Source organism: Gymnodraco acuticeps, unplaced genomic scaffold (genome assembly GCF_902827175.1).
Source record: "Gymnodraco acuticeps unplaced genomic scaffold, fGymAcu1.1, whole genome shotgun sequence".
Lineage (NCBI taxonomy): Eukaryota > Metazoa > Chordata > Actinopteri > Perciformes > Bathydraconidae > Gymnodraco > Gymnodraco acuticeps.
The window spans coordinates 196,333-218,380 of record NW_022991601.1 but is presented as its reverse complement, the minus strand read 5'-3'; the positions used below and the strand labels follow the sequence as shown (position 1 = coordinate 218,380).

Here is a 22,048-nt window from a genome sequence, read left to right as displayed (position 1 = left end):
AGCAGTCCGGACGGCCAATGACAGCAGAGGAACTGCACAGCTCATTTACATACACAAACAGACTTAAGCTCACAAGTAGTGATGGCGAGATGAAGCCTTATGAAGCTTTGAAGCTTTCCAGCCAATTGGTTCGCAAAAGGGTTTCATCTCATGAGGCTTCATCATGGGCTTCATTTGAACACAAACCCCCTGTTGGTCAAAGTGTGTAAAACAGGCAGATTGGACATCTCAACAGTGTGCTCTATCTCATACCGAGTTCCCAATGAGTAACGCCTTAGAATAACTCTAAACAACGAACATTAATCATATTTTCATGTTAACAATATTGTTTTTATTCCGTTGAATGATTGTGATTGAAAAGCCTAAGGAGGCTGGTAAACCTTACAAATAGGGATTTGTATTCCTTAATAATATTCATAAACGTAACCATGTTGTAGCACCTGAGAAAGGCTAAACCATATCAAAAGAATACATTTATTAACTACATTATCTCATTTAGCTGTAGCTTTTATAAACAACAAAAAAGACCATATTGACGAGTCGTTGAACCAGGAACCCTGCGATCGTGAGTCAACTGCTTTCCAGCTGAGCCACAGCACACACGCTGAAGTCTCCCTGAAAACACTGTAACATATTTATTCCTGTATTTATTCATTCATGGTTTTTTTCCTACATTTATTTATGCTTTGTATCTATTTATACTTATGACATGTTCCGACCTCTATATAGGTGAGGTTTTGAGCTCTTTTAATTCCATCGTGTCACCGGGCCCGGGTACAGGAGGGGTAATATGGTTCTTATTATACATCCATGGGTATTTATGAGCGTTGTAGTTCAACGAGTTTCTACCGGATCTGAATGGCTTCGTGAAGCAGTCACGTGGTATCGACAGGCCAGCGAGGCTTCGTTTGTCATCGATGACGTCACTGGCCCAAACGATACAAGCCTCGATACATGCTTCACAAAAAGCTTCGGGGATTACTCGACACACGCTCCGAAGCCTCGCGCAATACGTAACATCACTACTCACAAGGTAGCAGCGGCTTGTAACAGGAGTGAGAGTGTGTTGGTTTTGAGCGCACCAAAAAAGTGCTATTCACATACAAGACAATACAATGTGTCCAAATATAAAGGAAATAATAGGAAAGAGTGAAAGAGGTTAGGTCAATAACCCTTGATAAGAATGGGTTCGCCTGATATGTCAGTGGTTAGAGCTGGCAGCCCATATTCAACCAGTTTGAATCCTGAACCAGCCGAACAGTTCTGGCATGTCCTCCCTTCTGTCTCCCCTTTCAACTCTAACATCTCCAATAACGGCCCTCTGGACCGAAACAAACTACAAAGTATGAACAGAAAAAACAAAATGGATGAATCTAAAATAATATAAAAATATGTAGGCAACAGTACAGAGTGAACATCTGAAAGGGATCATTAAGAATATAGTTTTGAACTTGAAGTCATTTGATTTTAAGTATTTGGAGGCATTTTCAATACTTTCTTTGTTTGAACTGCATGGATTGATTTGTATATGTCTTGTGTTTCAACATATAGATCAAATTGTATTTATGTAGCTCAAAATCACAAGTTGTATCTGATTTAGTCTGTACAGATCAACAAAACATGAATGATAATTTAAAAACATAATAAAATGACACCATAGACCACAATAATAATGTGATAGTGTACAAATGAAGGATCCAGGGGGATGTCAAAATGCTTCCTGCATGGTTTTCAGGAACTGCAACACTAACATTTTATTTAAAATCCAAAGTAACAAGCAATGAAGCAAATATATGCACATTTTAAACATGTGAAAACGCCCTTCACCTCTCTCTCAATCGGCCTCATGTTTTGAGTTCAGTGTTGCAGCCAATTAAGCTGATGGGTGTCTGATTGGACGCAGGTGTGCTGCTCTGATGAGGATAATTATCGGCTAGAGTTTAAAAAGCTCCACCGCTCACACTGAACCATAGGCCTACTGTGAGTTTGTCAGGAAGACAGAGAGCAGCTGACCAGGTTCCTGTTATCAGTTTCACTTATGGAGGCCTTCATTTTCAGGTTATCCTCCTTGTAGGACTCTGTGTTAGCTCCTCTTTTGCTTTCCCGCCCACACAAGATGCTTCGTTTCAGAGCCTTGCGAACACAGGCAGGTCAGAACTCGGGCAGCAGCAGCAGAAGTCTCCGGCTGAGGAACCGCCAGCAGGTGAATACCGTCAGAGTGACCTGCCATCCAGACTCTTTGGAGATTGTTATCAAAGCCGATATGTTTGCGGTTGGAGCTCCTGTTGATGGTGACGAGCTACGCCTTGGAGTAGAGACCAACAACCAGTACTGCAGAGCTACAGCGTCTTCAGCAAATGAGTACAGTATCAGTGTTGGACTTGTGGAGTGCGGCACCAGACACTGGGTAACTTTAAATATATTTCATTTCAAATCTGATTCATTATAGCTTCTAGTTTTAAACACGTCTACTCTCCACAGGTAACTGAGGACTCTCTGATCTACACAAACCTCCTCATATACTCTCCTGAGGTTTCTCCATTTGGTGTTGTTCGAATGGAAGAGGCTGTAATTCCAATCGAGTGTCATTACGAAAGGTCTGTGTCTTTTTGTTTTTAAAGCTCACATTGTAAAAATCTTTGAAAGATGTCTGTTGTTTTTTTAATGCATGTTTTCTGTTTCTTAGGAAGTACAGTTTGTCCAGTTCACTCATGCCTACCTGGATCCCCTTCATGTCGACCCAGGCTGCAGTGGAAATGTTGCAGTTTAACTTGAGAATCATGACAAGTGGGTTTTGATAATTTCTCATGTTATGCGTTTGTCATGTCTCTATTTGCACTTAGTACTTTCTTCTGTCCGTGTGCAGGTGACTGGCAGCACAAAAGAGGCTCTAATGTGTTTCATATCGGTGAGCCCATCAGCATCGAGGCCTCGGTCAGAATTGGGCATCACGTTGGGCTCCGAGTGTTTGTGAGCAGCTGCGTGGCTACACTGAGCCCTGACATGCACTCCAGCCCCAGGCATGCCTTCATTGAAAATGGGTAAGGCTGCAAATTGCTAAATGGCAAAAAGTAAAGTCTTTTTCTGACCCTAGAGGGAGCTGTTTAATGTGTAAGGCTCTTCAAGTGGTTTAATTCAGACACGAGCAATGCTGACTCGAGTGACAGGTTAATAAAAGATCAGTCCTTTACGGCCCCTACACACGGCGGCGTGCGTTGCCGCTTCAACGCTTCTGCCCATTCACTTTGAATGGGGTGACGTCACGATTCGCCGAAGTGCATTGTGGGAGCAAAGCGTAGCTTCTCTCGCGGTGCTCGCTGCAAAATTAGAGCAATGTTCTACTTTAGCCGCCTCGACGGAGGCATCAGCCAATCAAACCGCGTGTATGTTGGGAGAGCCAGACCGCAGTTATTTCCCATGTCAAAAAATGGAGGAGGAAATTATCGTGGCGTTAGGGAATCACCTGGTACTATATGACCAGTTCCTCTTTACATACAGGGATACCAAACCGGAGGAGGCCAGGCATGGGGGGGTAGGTGGCAGAGACAGTGGGTGAAACTGGTAGGTTTTCGCCATGTTTGGGGAATTTATATCCAGTGTACTTCGTTTGAAATGGACAGCTAGCAAGCATAGACAGTATATTTAGCCAGCATGGATGTAGCATGAATGCTTTGCTTTGTATGTCCGTGGCGGGACATTCATGTGATTGGTTGTTGGTCGCGTTGTTCGTAAAAAATCCCCAAGCTTCAGACACGCCCACCGCCAAGCGTAACGCACGCCGCCGTGTGTAGGGGCCGTTAGTGTCGTCTTCAAGTTAGCCATTAGCTAAGGCTAGCTGCGGTTTGCTTTTAATCTTTTGTATTCTAGTTCCTTTCTGTGCCACTATTGGCAAATGCACAGGTCAGATTTGTGAAGTTCTGACTCTAAAGAACTACTTCCAGAACTTGCCTATATGACTAGAAATGTTAGTGGTGGAGTTGCATTGTGGGTAATGTAGACTCTAGTTATAGTAGTCAATGAGTGCTAATTTAGTGTTGCTCTTTTGTTTGTCCTCATCATAGGTGCTTTGTTGACTCTCAGGCTTCCAGGCTCAAGGTCTCAATTCTTAGCCAGGACACAGGATGACAAGCTCCACATGTCCATTGATGCCTTCAGATTTTATAATGAGGACGGAGGGGAGGTGAGGCTCTATTAAATTGCCTTAAACATGATTGTGTGTGCATGTTTCCCAACACCTGCTTTTCTCATAGCTCTACATCACATGTCACCTGAATGCTGTGCCAATAAATAGCACAGATGCAACAACCAAGGCGTGCACTTTTGTGAATGGAAGGCAAGTGAGATCCAGTCTAATATGTCAAATTACACACAAAAAAGAAAGTTTTGGTGCTGAATGTTTTTTTATTGATCAGATGGAGGTCCGCTGATGGTCATGACTACTTATGTGGGCAATGCAAAAGACCAATTGAAGTTGAGCAAACTCCCAGCAGCCCGAGCAAGTTTAGGCCTCGAGGGTTTGTGAAGCCAGAAGAGCGTCAACCCCTCTGGAGGAGCGGACTGAAGACCAGTACAGGCATGTAGAAACTTGTATGATTTAATATTGGCTGCAGATGTCGTCATAATGATCAATGTTGACACATGTTTTGGCATAGGTTTTAGACATGATGATGGCTGGGGTAACTGAATTAACATGCATTGTGCTGGTTTGTGTTAGTGTGGGAACATCAGGCCAGAGTGGGTCCCATGATGGTCTTGCCAGCCAAGCAGAAAAGCCGGCCCATACCTACAGAGGAGCTTTCTTCCATTCTTGATCAAACCAGCAGATCTACAATGTATGGCAGCCAGTGGAGGAGTGGAATAAACAGAGTTGGTAAGTCAATACCAGTATTCAATTATTCTTTGTTCATTTGAAGCCTTTAACCATCTCTAAATTGAGATTAAAATGGCCCATAATTAAATCTTAATGTTGAATTGTTTTTCTGTCAAAGATCAGAGGAAAGGACTGCTTCCTGATTCATCATCGACCCAAAACCAGCTGGACGTTCTGACTTTAGCTTCTGCGCAGAATAAAGACGAAGACAAAATGGAACCGACAAAAGGTTAAATGTGAAAAGTCTTAACTCTTTTTTTTAAATGGCACTCTGGAATGCACATTTTACATTAACACATTTCTTCTGCGATTACAGATGATGATGCTGAGGAAGTTCCTGAACTTCTAGAAAAAACCTCTCCTGAGGCCCACCTGCAGTCGAAGGCAGCGGTGCTGAACAGTACTCACACAGCGGCGCTGAACAGTACCCACACAGCGGCGCTCGATGAAGTCCTCCAAACTGCTGTGGTTAATGTGGCTGTGCCCCCACTGTCCAACACCACTGCAACAGAATCTGACCTTTCTGAAACAATGGACCCAAAGAGATAATAAATTATTCAAATTGTTATTGGTTTGCTTTTTTAATATTGCAATACAAAAGGAAAACTGATGACCTGCTCACAGCTAAACACAATTAAATGCAAACTAAATTGTTTCCTAATTAGCCAAAGTATTCCATATAACGGTGTTACGGCCCCCTACTCCGTGGTAGTGGCTTGTGGGGAGACCCGCAACATAAAAGAAACGCACAACGTCCAGTAGGCTACTTAAAAAGCGATCATTTATTTAAATGTACAGCCGTTACTGACACAGGCCAACCGGCAAACGAACAAGGTCTGGAGGACTGGCCAAAAGAAACAAAGGAGGGAGCCCGAGCCAGCCACACCACGGGCCGTAGGACCCAGAGCTTCCCTCCCCTAACAGAAATCTAACAACGCTACGGGAAACTAAATAAAGCCACGAAAACTAGACTACCAGGTCTTCCTGGATACACGTCGGCAAAGGGGTCTACAAGGCAAGGCAATCTTATTTATGTTCAAAACAACAGATAAAGCCAGAAATCTAGGTGTAGTCATGGACTCTGACCTGAGTTTCAACAGTCACATTAAAACTGTTACTAAATCAGCCTACTATCACCTAAAGAATATATCTAGGATTAAAAGACTAATGTCACAGCAGGATTTGGAAAAACTTGTCCATGCTTTTATCTTCAGTAGACTCGACTACTGCAATGGTGTCTTCACAGGTCTCACTAAAAAATCTATTAGGGAAGCTGCAGCTGATTCAGAACGCCGCTGCTCGAGTCCTCACTAACACTAAGAAAGTGGATCACATCACTCCTGTTCTGAAGTCTTTACACTGGCTTCCTGTGTGTCAAAGAATAGATTTCAAAATACTGCTGCTGGTTTATAAAGCACTGAATGGTTTAGGCCCAAAATACATTTCTGACCTCCTGCTAAATTATGAACCATCCAGATCTCTCAGGTCTTCAGGGACTGGTCAGCTTTCTGTCCCCAGAGTCAGAACTAAACATGGAGAAGCAGCGTTCAGTTATTATGCTCCAAATATCTGGAACAAACTCCCAGAAACCTGCAGGTCTGAATACTTTTAAATCCAGGCTGAAGACTTTTCTTTTTGTCGCTGCTTTTAATTGAACTATTCATATCTTAGACTGCACTGTAACTTTTATCCATGTACTTTTTTCTTTTAATGTTTAATTGACTGCACTGTAACTTTTATCCATATATTTTTTCTTTAATGTTTATTTTATTAGCTTTTCTTTTTAATGACTGATTTTAAATGCCATTTTCTTAATCTCTTTCATTTTTTGTAAAGCACATTGAATTGCCTTGTGTTGAAAAGTGCTATATAAATAAACTTGCCTTGCCTATAAAAGTTACAGTGCAGTTTAAGATATGAATAGTTCAATTAAAAGCAGCGACAAAAAGAAAAGTCTTCAGCCTGGATTTAAAAGTATTCAGAGTTGCAGCGGACCTGCAGGTTTCTGGGAGTTTGTTCCAGATATTTGGAGCATAATAACTGAACGCTGCTTCTCCATGTTTAGTTTTGACTCTGGGGACAGAAAGCTGACCAGTCCCTGAAGACCTGAGAGATCTGGATGGTTCATAATTTAGCAGGAGGTCAGTAATGTATTTTGGGCATAAACCATTCAGTGCTTTATAAACCAGTAGCAATATTTTGAAATCTATTCTTTGACACACAGGAAGCCAGCGTAAAGACTTCAGAACAGGAGTGATGTGATTCACTTTCTTAGTGTTAGTGAGGACTCGAGCAGCGGCGTTCTGAATCAGCTGCAGCTTTCTAATAGATTTTTTTTAGTGAGACCTGTGAAGACACCATTGCAGTAGTCGAGTCTACTGAAGATAAAAGCATGGACAAGTTTTTCCAAATCCTGCTGTGAGATTAGTCTTTTAATCCTAGATATATTCTTTAGGTGATAGTAGGCTGATTTAGTAACTGTTTTAATGTGACTGTTGAAACTCAGGTCAGAGTCCATGACTACACCTAGATTTCTGGCTTTATCTGTTGTTTTGAACATTGCACACTGAAGCTCAGCGCTAACTTTCATACGTTCTGACTTGGCTCCAAAAACCATTACCTCAGTTTTATCTTTGTTTAATTGGAGAAAGTTCTGACACATCCAGTCATTGATTTGTTCAATGCACTTACTCAGAGTTTGAATTGGAGCATAGTCTCCTGGTGAAATGGTTACGTAAATGTGTGTGTCATCTGCATAGCTATGGTAACTTATTTAGTTGTTTTCATTATCTGAGCCTGTTGTAGCATGGAGATGTTAAAGAGAAGAGGCCCCAAGATGGAGCCTTGAGGAACCCCACATGTCATATTTGTCAACTCAGATGTGTATTTACCTATAGAAACAAAGTTGTTTCTGTCCTTTAAGTAGGAGTCAAACCAATTTAGAACTGTTTCCGAAAGTCCCACCCAGTTTTCCAGTCGGTCTAGTAATATGCTGTGGTCAACAGTGTCAAACGCAGCACTGAGATCTAATAATACTAACACTGAAGTTCTGCCACTGTCTGTGTTTAAGTGGATGTCATTAAAGACCTTTACAAGAGCAGTCTCAGTGCTGTGGTTTGGACGAAAGCCTGACTGGAACACATCGAAACAGTTATTTAAATGCAAGAAATTACTCAACTGTTGAAAAACAACTTTTTCAATGATTTTACCTAGAAATGGGAGGTTTGATATGGGCCTGTAATTGTTCATTACTGAAGCATCTAGATTATTCTTTTTTAAGAGCAGTTTAATGACTGCAGTTTTCAGGGCCTGTGGAAAAATACCTGAGTGAAGAGATTTGTTTACTATATGAAGTAGATCTGAGGCCATGCAACGAAAAACATCTTTGAAAAATCCTGTTGGAATAATATCAAGGGCAGCAGGAGGAGGATTTCAGAAGTTGTATAATGTTCTCTAGGTTTTTATCATTAATCTGATGGAATTGTGTCATGGTGTTTGAATTGATGTTAGGTGGACATAGGGACAACACATTTGCTGTTCCTGATGCAGAGGCACTGACTGCTTGTCTGATTTTCTGAATTTTGTCAGTGAAAAAGGAAGCAAAATCATTGCACGCCCTGGTGGATAGAAATTCAGAGGCTACTGACACTGGGGGGTTAGTTAGTCTGTCGACGGTAGCAAACGAGGCACGTGCGTTGTTTTTGTTTTTGGTAATGATGTCAGAGAAGAACGATTGTCGTGCGTTTTTCAATTCCAAATTATAAGGGCCAAGTCTCTCTTTAGAAATGTCAAAGTGAACCTGGAGATTTGTTTTTCGCCACCTGCGTTCAGCTTTTCGACATTCTCTTTTTTCTGTTTTCACGGTCATGGCCTTTCTCCATGGAGATATTTTCTTGCCAGACACTTCCTTTACCTTAGTTGGAGCAATGGCATCTATAACATTTTTAATTTTTGAATTAAAATGATCTACTAGCTCATTTACTGAGATGTTAGCAGGGGCAAGTGTGGAAGAAAAATTCTGAGTAAACATTTCCCTAGTGTTTTCAGTTAATATCGCTTTGTGGTTACCTCTTTTTGAACATTTTTGTGAACAGAAATAGAGCTCTCAAAGAAAACACAGGAATGGTCCAGAGAGTGCAACATCAGTCACCACAACCTCAGAGATATTCAGACCCTTTGAGATAATTAAGTCCAGAGTGTGCCCCTTATTGTGCGTGGGCTCCGTCACATGCTGAGTCAGTCCATAGCTATCAAGAACACAAAACAGTTTTGCCCCTCTGTCCTGGGGGTTGTCAACATGGATGTTAAAATCACAACAATGACTAGACGGTCAAAGTCATACACACTATAGACAGCAGTTCAGTAAAGTCATCAAAAAAGCTTGCACAGTATTTGGGTGGTCTATAGATATTTAGGAACAGAGCTCGAGAGGAGCATTTCAGCTGAAGGGCCACATATTCAAAAGAATCAAAGTTTCCATACGATGTCTTCCTGCATTGAAGGGAATCATTGAACAGAATAAAGTAAGTAAATTGATAAGCCTGAACATACACTTGTCAAGGTTCAGAGGCACATTTTGCAAATACGGCAGTAGCCATCGATCAGCTTAAGATAAGATATACTTTATTGATCCCAAGTTGGAACATGTGCGTTACATCAGCATGTGTAACAGTTGTAAATATGCAGTGGTGTTTATTTGTAAATCATTTAGTATAATCACACAAATTCTGTGTTTTATATTTAACAATTCTGTGTTCTTTATTTATTGATTGTTCAATAACTGACAAGGCTGGAGATGAAATATCTACATACATCTTATAAGAGTATAATACATTATGTATAATATCAGTTAAAACTAAGTGCTTCAACATAGTTAACATTGCTGGAGGTATGCACAAATATTGATAGATGTCTTGTAATGCACTATTGAGGAACCTGCGACCCAAGTTTTTTATTCAATGCAGAACTACACCATAGTTGTGTAGGCCTATATGATATGTCAATAAACCTTAGAAAATCTTGAAATCTTGAAAGGGATGTGCAAAATAGTCATTATATACAGTCTTTAATTAACTATTAGTAGAGGAATAACGAGTAATGAATATACTTTATAGGGATCCTATTAATATCTAATAATACAAATAATGAAATTCAAATAACATGCTTTAACCACTAGGGTGTCCCTTTATATCAGCTGTGCACCTTATGGTGTAATACAGCCTATCTACCAATTGGATCAAATATAAAAGTCAGCCGAATTAGTGTTGATACTGCAAGGAGACGTATTGTGTGAAAAGAAAATGTAAGATGTTGTTTAAGGGCTGATATATTTATGATCCACGTCACGTTTTCAGTTCCCTCGTGTTTGTCTAGAAGTCTTTTCATCAGGGCTCTATAAATACAGAACTACGGCAGATATGTAATATTTAATGCAGCCGAACCGTGTATTACAATGGCGTTATGTGATGACCTCCAAAGAGAAAAGCAAGCACACCCGGAATAAAGTGTTTTATTTTTTAAAAATGTTTTCGGTCTGTTTCCGGTATTTGTTAATGACGATGTGCTCTGAGATGTGAGACTGGAATTGCACAGGGGAAAATAACGTAGGCTATCTTTAGATGCGGATTTTGTTAAACTAATATGTTTGCGCTGTGGACCAACACTATACATTGACGGGGAAGGGGGTAGCAATAAAGATAACACCATTAAACAGTTACACACATAACAGAAAATAATATCGATAGCAGCGTCCCTAGCAACCACCTTGGTAACAATGAAAACGTCGCGATTTCCTGAAGTAATCTTCGTAATAACTAGCAAACTAAAGATCATGTACATCCACTGCACACATAATCTGAAATAACAACTCATATTTCTCGCATCAAATGACATCAACGCATTTTAATGGCCAGACTAACTTTAAAATAGGCATTTTCCACCGAGAATAAAACGAAGTTCGGCCCATTTTTCTTTTTCTGCAGGGAGAAATTTGAAGATCACGTGACATAGACGCCAGCCATTGGAATGAATGGTGAAAAAAAACGGGGTTTGTCAAACAGAGCACATGGTGTAGTCCAAACGATAGCTGGGGATTCTGGGTAGTGTAGTGTCTTTTGCCATCCTTTACTCCGACAAACATATTTGTTTCTCCGAATCGAAGGGGAAAAATACAAAAGCATTGCACACAATTTAAACCAATCAATGTTGTGTAATTAACAAGGATAATCTGGTGTTTTTAGTCGATGAGTAGAGCAGATATCACTGTAAAATCAATCGACAGTAAGGGGAATACTTACTTCCGGGTGTACAATTCTCCGTTATCCAATGGGAATGGACGCTCACATTGCCTTTAAGGGCAGCCGACACAAACGAATGCCGGTGCTTCCATGAGTGTCAAATCCCGCCGCAGATGGGAATACATTGCAATCAGTTGAAAGCTATTTGCGTCCCTTTATGAAGCTGAAGGAGCCTAGGAGCGTCACAACTGGACGCCACGGACACTGACCAAACGTCGCTCCTGGACGCTTAGGGAGTGTTACGTTCCCACTTGGCTAGGGTACAAACGGGAAACGACACGACCAGATTGGATTTGGTATATTTGTTACCGGTGGTTTTATTGTCACTGAAACTAGGCAAAATGATGGTCACACAGATTGGCCCCACAACACGGGTCAATCTGTCACTATAATACAACACAAAGGGTCTCCAAAAGAGAGTTACCCCGCTATAGAAAGAAAAACAAATCTCACTACTCAAGTGGAAACGAGCAATAAACAAAACGGGACTGTGGAAACACACAGCTGGTGCGGGTCTACAGGTGCTAATCACCTGGCTCTACGCAATATCCACTCACAGGAACGCTGGTCTACAGGTGCTAATCAACCTGGATCTAAGCAGTATGAACACACAGGAATGCTGGTCTACAGGTGCTAATCAACCTGGATCTAAGCAGTATGAACACACAGGAATGCTGGTCTACAGGTGCTAATCAACCTGGATCTAAGCAGTATACACACACACAAAATCCCTACGCTAACACAGAACCCGACGACACACTGCTACTCAGTGTGCTCGCCTAGAACCCTACTATAGACACTGCTAATCAGTGGAGCTAATACCAAAGACACACGCTAAATCTCAGAATTCACAGAAAGAAGGCTTATCACAAGGATAGGGTTGAGGCATCTGACACAAAATACAGAGCCTCCCGACTTCTTCTTCTTCTTCTTCTCTTTAATGGTGAATCGCTTCCACTTGGAGCATATATCGCCACCTACTGTTGAGTTATTAAATGTTCATATTAAATCCTTGTCCTCAAACCAGTGCTTTTGAGGAATTTGAAGATCAGCTTGTTTGCTTCATTTCTTGATTTACTTTCATATATTGATTTGAAATCCATGTCCTTGATGTTGAGTTGTTCCAGTGCAGTTTTCAGAATGAGTCTTTGCCTTGTATATTCCGGGCAGCTAAAAAATACATGCTGTATTGTCTCTGGTTGTTGGCAACCATCACAATTGCCATTTGGATGCTTCCCAATCAGATGCAGTGATGAGTTTAATCCAGAGTGTCCCAATTTTATCCTGCTGTTAATGCTCTGTTCTCTTCTACTACTCCCCCAAGTGCTTCCTGTTCCTACTTCCCTTTGTATCTGGTATAAATGTCTTCCTTTGATGTTACTGTCCCATAGTTTTTGCCATTGTTGCTTGATACCCACTTTTGTAACAGATTTGACTTCTGATCGACTGATGGGTACAATTATATCAATCTGGTTTGCTTTCAAACCACATTTTGCCAGTTGATCCACTACTTCATTCCCTCTAATACCCACATGCGCTGGAACCCACACAAATTGAACAACAATTCCCAGATGAACTAACCTAAACATGATGTGTAAAATGTCATGTAAAATATCCTGACGACATTCTGAAGAGAAGTTGTTTATGCTCTCCAGAGCTGCACTGGAGTCAGAGCAAATGACCACTCGCATTGGCTGTATTTCCTCTACCCACTGAAGTGCTAGTGAGATAGCCATCATCTCTACTGTATATACTGCAATGTGATCACTCGTACGCTTTCCCACTTTTACTTTTAATTCAGGAACATAAAATGCACAACTTGTTAGACCATTTTCTGGATCTTTGGATCCATCAGTAAATATTTGTATAAACTGCCCATATTGTTCATGTAGAACAGTGTTCACATAAGCCTGTACATTGATTTTGTTTTTCATTGAATGTAACCGTTTCAATAGTGATAAATCTACTATAGGTTGAGGTAGCAACCATGGTGGAACAGCTGATAACACCACCGTCGGACTAATACTCCATTCTTTAACTTTGAATTCCTTACATATTTCCGAAACACAAACACAAAAACTTTCTTTTTTTATTTTGTTACTTTCCCAACTTGTTTGTACAGTTTGTTTGGTAGGGTGAGTATCTTTATGGCCCTGAAGATTTGCCCAGTAATGAACAATTAACTGTTTTCTCCTCAAAGAAATTGGTATTTCTCCGACCTCTACCTGAAGTGCAGACACTGGTGTAGATTTGACTGCCCCACAGCATATCCTTAGTGCTTGTGCCTGGACTCTATCTAATTTTTGAAGAGAAGAATATGCAGCTGAACCATACACTATTAGTCCGTATTCTATGGCTGATCTTATTAAGGCTGTGTATACGTTCCTCAAAGCAGCTTTATCAGCCCCCCACTTAGTGCCTGCCAAGCACCTCATAACATTTAAAACCCTTTTACATTTATCCACTACTTTATCAATGTGCGTACTCCATGTGACTCTCTCGTCCAACCATATTCCCAGAAATTTAAATGTCTTCACTTTCTTTAGATCTTGTCCATAAAGTTTTAACCTAACCTCCTCACTTATCCTTTTCCTCGTAAAAAATAAAGTTTCAGTTTTTTCCACCGACAATCTAAACCCCCATGTCAGAGACCAGCTTTCAATTTCCGTAATGGCTTCCTGAATCTTAGCTACAATATATTTTACATTTCTGCCCCTTTTCCAAATAGCTCCATCATCTGCAAAAAGTGACTTACCAATATCAGATCCTACTTGTGTGTACATATCATTTATCATGATAGAAAACAAAAGAGGACTAATTACACTCCCCTGCGGGGTTCCATTTTCAACGTCATGCCTTCGAGAATATGAATTGCCAACTCGGACTCTGATGGCACGGCCAAACAAAAAATCCATAATCCAATTATATACATTACCTCCCAGACCCATAATGTCCAGTTTTATTAATAATCCTTCCTTCCACATCATATCGTAAGCTTTTTCCACATCAAAGAATACAGCTACAACACACTCCTTATTCGCTTGTGCTTTCCTTACTTCAGACTCCAGGCACAGCAATGGATCTAAAGTACTCCGCCCTCTTCTAAACCCACTCTGATAAGGAGTCATTAGTTCATTTTTTCTCAATGTAGTATGTCAGCCTTTCTGTTATCATTCTTTCCATAACTTTACACAAGTGCGATGTCAGAGCTATAGGTCTATAACTGCCTGGACTGGTTGGATCTTTCCCAGGTTTTCTAATAGGAATAATGACAGACTCTTTCCATATTATTGGCAGCTTCCCTTTCTCCCAAATCTTATTGTACATCTCCAGCAGCTTTTCTAATGCAAAATCACTTAATTTGGTCAACATTATATAGCATACATTATCTTTCCCAGGAGCAGTCATTTTACACTTACTTAATGCTCTTCTCACCTCTTGAATAGAAAAAGGTATATTTACAACACTCTGCGACGAATGTCTATCTTCATATACATTAGGATGTTCATCTAACACTTCCTGCCTCCTGATCTTACCTTCTTCTGTCAAATTTTCCGAAGAATGAACTTTGACAAAATTCTTAGCTAGAATTTCTGCCTTCTCCATCCATAGCACCGGTGGCAATTTCCCCTCCATTCTCTAACACTGGCAGGTTACTCTGCTGTCTTATTCCCCTCATCTTCTTAACCATTCCCCATACTTTATCTAATGGTGTAGTTCTCCCAATACTTGAACAGAATCCTCTCCAACACTCCCTTTTTGCTCTTTTAAACAATGTTCCTTACCTGAGCCTGTGCCTTTTTATATTCTAATAAATTGTGTAATGAATGTGTCTTTCTTAGCTTTCCAAACAGCCTGATTTTGTTTCGAATTGCATCATTACATTCTTTGTTCCACCACGGTACCATCTTAACACATTTACTAAGTTTACCAGTTTTATTCCCAATAGTTTGATTAGCGCTTTTAATTATATTTGAAGTAAATTGTTCATTTATTTCATCAATACTTCCTGCCATATCAATCTGATCAAATTCTTTATCACACAATTTAGCAAACATCTCCCAATTTGCTTTAGAAAAGGTCCATCTCATGATACCATCTAGCTCAACCACATTACTAATATCAAACTTGATTATAATCGGAAGATGATCACTCCCAATACTGTTATTTGCCAATACTTCCCAACTGCTACCCGAAGCTAATTCACTTGTTACAAGAGTTCGGTCGATCGCAGACTCTGTTCCATCTCTAAAATTGAGTCTTGTACCTTGCCCATTATTTAAACAAACAAATTCCTTTGCCTCCATTAAGTCTTCCACCACCTGTCCGTTGTAATCTGTTGATCTCCCTCCCCACATTGTATTATGTGCATTAAAATCACCACACCATATTATTTCATTTCCTTGGCAAAGACTGTCTAATTCCTCTATTTTGAGTTTATTACATGGATTATAAAAATTCAGGACACTAATTTTCCTTTTATTAATCCAAACTTCTACACCCACTATTTCTAAATCATGACTGTTCTTAAATGTTAGCCTACTATAAGACATTACTTCTCTGATAAAGATTGCACATCCCCCTCCCTGGCCATCATTTCTATCTTGTCTTATATCTTGTCTTGTCAGTATATCCCCCAATTATGAAGTCCAAATGAGTCTTCAGCCATGTTTCTTGAATACAAATAACATCTGGTTTTTCTTTTAACTGATATATATAAGTCTTGAATTCTTGTCCATTTGCAATAAGGCTTCTAGCATTCCACTGCAGAATGAGAAAAACCATTCATCTACTCACTAATCTGTGAATCATCATTATTGGGGGCTAGCATATCATGCATCATTTCAACGGTTATATCCTTTATCCCCAAAAATTCACCTGCTGCTTCCACTATTGTTTTCAGTCTTGACCTCTTTTTTGTTTGTTGCAAAGCAACATTCACCACTTTCCCAATAAAGGCCACAAATTTGTACTTATTAACAATCAATGCATCCTCTCCTATCACACATTTATGTGAACACTTTGTGAAGCTTTCCTTTGCCTGTGTGAGTTTGGGAAAATCTTTTGAAGAGAATATACTTGTTGCTACTTGGGATTTCCTAGCTATGTTTAGGGAAACCTTTTCTGTTGCTTCAGCATATGATACTTTATTTTGCACTTTGAATCTCTGCACCTCCTTGGCCTTTTCTGCACTTCGCAGCCCTGATACGCAGCACTATGTTCCCCACCACAGTTACAACATTTCACCTTAGCACCTGCAGCACAACTACCATATTCATGTTCCCCCGCACATGTTGGACACCTGGGCTTAGTTGCTTTGCACTTGTCTGCCACATGACCAAACCTTTGGCATTTAAAGCACCGCAGAGGTTTAGGGATGAATTCTCTTACTGGAAAGCTCATGCAACCGATCATTATCTTCTGTTGAATTGTTTCTTCAAACTGAAGAAGAACAGACAAACTATCCACTATCTTACCCTGATACCTAGTAGGAAGACGCTTAACTACAGACACTTTCCCCCCTTTAATTTCTTTCTTGAGCTCTTCTATGCCGATTTCTATGGGAACTCCACTGATAACTCCAAGTATTTTCCGATTTGCTCCAGGAACATGGCATTTAATTCGAACTTCATTCAGGGTCTTCATTTTCAGTAACTTTTCCTGTTGTTTTGCATTCATCAATTCAATCAACATCCGTCCTTTGCTCAGGAATCTTGCTTGCTTTATCGATCCAATTTCTTTGTGAATTGCTTTAGTCAGGGCCACTGGATGTAGCTTAGCTGCGGTTTGCTCACCAAACTCCACAATCACTTTCCAATCTTCTTTCTCATTCTTTTTCTTTACTCTCTTCAACTCATTCCGTGAATCAGATTCACTAAGACTGTCACTTGACATGTCTATCTTCTTTCTTGAAGTATTTTTCCTTACTTCACTCCATCCTCCTTCTCCTTCAGATGCACTTTCCATATCCTCTTCTCCAGGACTCAAAGACGCCATTCCACTCCGTCGCACGACTATCTCCTCGATTCGAATCCGGAGTCCACAGGTCCTATCTGCATCAGCCTCCCGACTGTTGTCCGTGCTCAGCCTTTATACTCCTCCCCCGGATGACGTGGCAGAAGCGAGCAGGAGTTGGGCGACGTCTGTCCAATCCCCGCGGATGTTGAGCGGTCCGGACGGCCAATGACAGCAGAGGAACTGCACAGCTAATTTACATACACAAACAGAGTTAAGCTCACAAGGTAGCAGCGGCTGTAGCAGGAGTGAGAGTGTGTTGGTTTTGAGCGCACCAACAAAAGTGCTATTCACATACAAGACAATACAATGTGTCCAAATATAAAGGAAATAATAGGAAAGAGTGAAAGAGGTTAGGTCAATAACCCTTGATAAGAATGGGTTCGCCTGATATGTCAGTGGTTAGAGCTGGCAGCCCATATTCAACCAGTTTGAATCCTGAACCAGCCGAACAGTTCTGGCATGTCCTCCCCTCTGTCTCCCCTTTCAACTCTAACATCTCCAATAACGGCGCTCTGGACCGAAACAAACTACAAAGTATGAACAGAAAAAACAAAATGGATGAATCTAAAATAATATAAAATATGTAGGCAACAGTACAGAGTGAACATCTGAAAGGGATCATTAAGAATATAGTTTTGAACTTGAAGTCATTTGATTTTAAGTATTTGGAGGCATTTTCAATACTTTCTTTGTTTGAACTGCATGGATTGATTTGTATATGATATGTCTTGTGTTTCAAACATATAGATCAAATTGTATTTATGTAGCTCAAAATCACAAGTTGTATCTGATTTAGTCTGTACAGATCAACAAAACATCAATGATAGTTTAAAAACATAATAAAATGACACCATAGACCACAATAATAATGTGATAGTGTACAAATGAAGGATCCAGGGGGATGTCAAAATGCTTCCTGCATGGTTTTCATGAACTGCAACACTAACATTTGATTTAAAATCCAAAGTAACAAGCAATGAAGCAAATATATGCACATTTTAAACATGTGAAAACGCTCTTCACCTCTCTCTCAATCGGCCTCATGTTTTGAGTTCAGTGTGCCGCCAATTAAGCTGATGGGTGTCTGATTGGACGCAGGTGTGCTGCTCTGATGAGGATAATTATCGGCTAGAGTTTAAAAAGCTCCACCGCTCACACCGAACCAAAGGCCTACTTTGAGTTTGTCAGGAAGACAGAGAGCAGCTGACCAGGTTCCTGTTATCAGTTTCACTTATGGAGGCCTTTCATTTTCAGGTTATCCTCCTTGTAGGACTCTGTGTTAGCTCCTCTTTTGCTTTCCCGCCCACACAAGATGCTTCGTTTCAGAGCCTTGCGAACACAGGCAGGTCAGAACTCGGGCAGCAGCAGCAGAAGTCTCCGGCTGAGGAACCGCAGCAGGTGAATACCGTCAGAGTGACCTGCCATCCAGACTCTTTGGAGATTGTTATCAAAGCCGATATGTTTGCGGTTGGAGCTCCTGTTGATGGTGACGAGCTACGCCTTGGAGTAGAGACCAACAACCAGTACTGCAGAGCTACAGCGTCTTCAGCAAATGAGTACAGTATCAGTGTTGGACTTGTGGAGTGCGGCACCAGACACTGGGTAACTTTAAATATATTTCATTTCAAATCTGATTCATTATAGCTTCTAGTTTTAAACACGTCTACTCTCCACAGGTAACTGAGGACTCTCTGATCTACATAAACCTCCTCATATACTCTCCTGAGGCTTCTCCATATGGTGTTGTTCGAATGGAAGAGGCTGTAATTCGAATCGAGTGTCATTACGAAAGGTCTGTGTCTCTTTCTGTTTTTAAAGCTCACATTGTAAAAATCTTTGAATGATGTTTTTTTTTTTTTAATGCATGTTTTCTGTTTCTTAGGAAGTACAGTTTGTCCAGTTCTTCACTCATGCCTACCTGGATCCCCTTCATGTCGACCCAGGCTACAGTGGAAATGTTGCAGTTTAACTTGAGAATCATGACAAGTGGGTTTTGATCATTTCTCATGTAATGCGTTGTCATGTCTCTATTTGCTCTTAGTACTTTCTTCTGTCCGTGTGCAGGTGACTGGCAGCACAAAAGAGGCTCTAATGTGTTTCATATCGGTGAGCCCATCAGCATCGAGGCCTCGGTCAGAATTGGGCATCACATTGGGCTCCGAGTGTTTGTGAGCAGCTGCGTGGCTACACTGAGCCCTGACATGCACTCCAGCCCCAGGCATGCCTTCATTGAAAATGGGTAAGGCTGCAAATTGTTAAATGGCAAAAAGTAAAGTCTTTTTCTGACCCTAGAGGGAGCTGTTTAATGTGTAAGGCTCTTCAAGTGGTTTAATTCAGACGCAAGCAATGCTGACTCGAGTGACAGGTTAATAAAAGATCAGTCCTTTTTGTGTCGTCTTCAAGTTAGCCATTAGCTAAGGCTAGCTGCGGTTTGCTTTTAATCTTTTGTATTCTAGTTCCTTTCTGTGCCACTATTGGCAAATGCACTGGTCAGATTTGTGCAGTTCTGACTCTAAAGAACTACTTCCAGAACTTGCCTATATGACTAGAAATGTTAGTGGTGGAGTTGCATTGTGGGTAATGTAGACTCTGGTTATAGTAGTCAATGAGTAATAATTTAGTGTTGCTCTTTTTGTTTGTCCTCATCATAGGTGCTTTGTTGACTCTCAGCTTCCAGGCTCAAGGTCTCAATTCTTAGCCAGGACACAGGATGACAAGCTCCACATGTCCATTGATGCCTTCAGATTTTATAATGAGGACGGAGGGGAGGTGAGGCTCTATTAAATTGCCTTAAACATGATTGTGTGTGCATGTTTCCCAACACCTGCTTTTCTCATAGCTCTACATCACATGTGACCTGAATGCTGTGCCAATAAATAGCACAGATGCAACAACCAAGGCGTGCACTTTTGTGAATGGAAGGCAAGTGAGATCCAGTCTAATATGTCAAATTACACACAAAAAGAAAGTATTGGTGCTGAATGTTTTTGAATTTATCAGATGGAGGTCCGCTGATGGTAATGACTACTTATGTGGGCAATGCAAAAGACCAATTGAAGTTGAGCAAACTCCCAGCAGCCCGAGCAAGTTTAGGCCTCGAGGGTTTGTGAAGCCAGAAGAGCGTGAACCCCTCTGGAGGAGCGGACTGAAGACCAGTACAGGCATGTAGAGACTTGTATGATTTAATATTGGCTGCAGATGTCGTCATAATGATCAATGTTGACACATGTTTTGGCATAGGGTTTAGACATGATGATGGCTGGGTAACTGAATTAACATGCATTGTGCTGGTTTGTGTTAGTGTGGGAACATCAGGCCAGAGTGGGTCCCATGATGGTCTTGCCAGCCAAGCAGAAAAGCCAGCCCATACCTACAGAGGAGCTTTCTTCCATTCTTGATCAAACCAGCAGATCTACAATGTATGGCAGCCAGTGGAGGAGTGGAATAAACAGAGTTGGTAAGTCAATACCAGTATTCAATTATTCTTTGTTCATTTGAAGCCTTTAACCATCTCTAAATTGAGATTAAAATGGCCCATAATTAAATCTTAATGTTGAATTGTTTTTCTGTCAAAGATCAGAGGAAAGGACTGCTTCCTGATTCATCATCGACCCAAAACCAGCTGGACATTCTGACTTTAGCTTCTGCACAGAATAAAGACGAAGACAAAATGGAACCGACAAAAGGTTAAATGTGAAAAGTCTTAACTCTTTTTTTTAAATGGCACTCTGGAATGCACATTTTACATTAACACATTTCTTCTGCGATTACAGATGATGATGCTGAGGAAGTTCCTGAACTTCTAGAAAAAACCTCTCCTGAGGCCCACCTGCAGTCGAAGGCAGCGGTGCTGAACAGTACCCACACAGCGGCGCTGAACAGTACCCACACAGCGGCGCTCGATGAAGTCCTCCAAACTGCTGTGGTTAATGTGGCTGTGCCCCCACTGTCCAACACCACTGCAACAGAATCTGACCTTTCTGAAACAATGGACCCAAAGAGATAATAAATTATTCAAATTGTTATTGGTTTGCTTTTTTAATATTGCAATACAAAAGGAAAACTGATGACCTGCTCACAGCTAAACACAATTAAATGCAAACTAAATTGTTTCCTAATTAGCCAAAGTATTCCATATAACGGTGTTACGGCCCCCTACTCCGTGGTAGTGGCTTGTGGGGAGACCCGCAACATAAAAGAAAACGCACAACGTCCAGTAGGCTACTTAACAGCGATCATTTATTTAAATGTACAGCCGTTACTGACACAGGCCAACCGGCAAACGAACAAGGTCTGGAGGACTGGCCAAAAGAAACAAAGGAGGGAGCCCGAGCCAGCCACACCACGGGCCGTAGGACCCAGAGCTTCCCTCCCCTAACAGAAATCTAACAATGCTACGGGAAACTAAATAAAGCCACGAAAACTAGACTACCAGGTCCTCCTGGATACACGTCGGCAAAGGGGTCTACAAGGCAAGGCAAGGCAAGTTTATTTATATAGCACTTTTCAACACAAGGCAATTCAAAGTGCTTTACAAAAAATGAAAGACATTAAGAAAATGGCATTTAAAATCAGTCATTAAAAAGAAAAGCTAAAAAAATACATGGATAAAAGTTACAGTGCAGTTTAAGATATGAATAGTTCAATTAAAAGCAGCGACAAAAAGAAAAGTCTTCAGCCTGGATTTAAAAGTATTCAGACCTGCAGGTTTCTGGGAGTTTGTTCCAGATATTTGGAGCATAATAACTGAACGCTGCTTCTCCATGTTTAGTTTTGACTCTGGGGACAGAAAGCTGACCAGTCCCTGAAGACCTGAGAGATCTGGATGGTTCATAATTTAGCAGGAGGTCAGTAATGTATTTTG

General features: G+C 40.8%; 1 protein-coding gene, 2 long non-coding RNA genes and 1 pseudogene across 3 annotated transcripts; 3 read left to right on the top strand and 1 right to left on the bottom strand.

Annotated features, from left to right (window-relative positions):
• Positions 1–1,183: 1,183 nt before the first annotated feature.
• Positions 1,184–5,438, top strand: LOC117533938 (annotated as a pseudogene).
• Positions 5,439–11,453: 6,015 nt separating this feature from the next.
• Positions 11,454–12,029, bottom strand: LOC117533955. Its single transcript, XR_004567136.1, has 2 exons — positions 11,864–12,029; positions 11,454–11,753 (listed from the first exon to the last, which is right to left on the bottom strand). It is a non-coding gene; the product is annotated as an uncharacterized LOC117533955 (long non-coding RNA).
• A 6,337-nt stretch (positions 12,030–18,366) lies between these two features.
• LOC117533937 (zona pellucida sperm-binding protein 3-like) lies at positions 18,367–20,818 on the top strand (the record flags this gene model as incomplete). The annotated part of the gene is made up of 9 exons (XM_034197972.1): positions 18,367–18,786; positions 18,861–18,976; positions 19,067–19,170; positions 19,249–19,423; positions 19,836–19,953; positions 20,024–20,106; positions 20,185–20,345; positions 20,486–20,641; positions 20,760–20,818. Coding segments are annotated over exons 1-9 (1,341 nt in total), but the record flags the coding sequence as incomplete, so codon positions are not given.
• Positions 20,819–20,835: 17 nt separating this feature from the next.
• Positions 20,836–21,209, top strand: LOC117533954. The gene is made up of 2 exons (XR_004567135.1): positions 20,836–20,870; positions 20,958–21,209. It is a non-coding gene; the product is annotated as an uncharacterized LOC117533954 (long non-coding RNA).
• The last annotated feature ends 839 nt before the right edge of the window (positions 21,210–22,048 follow it).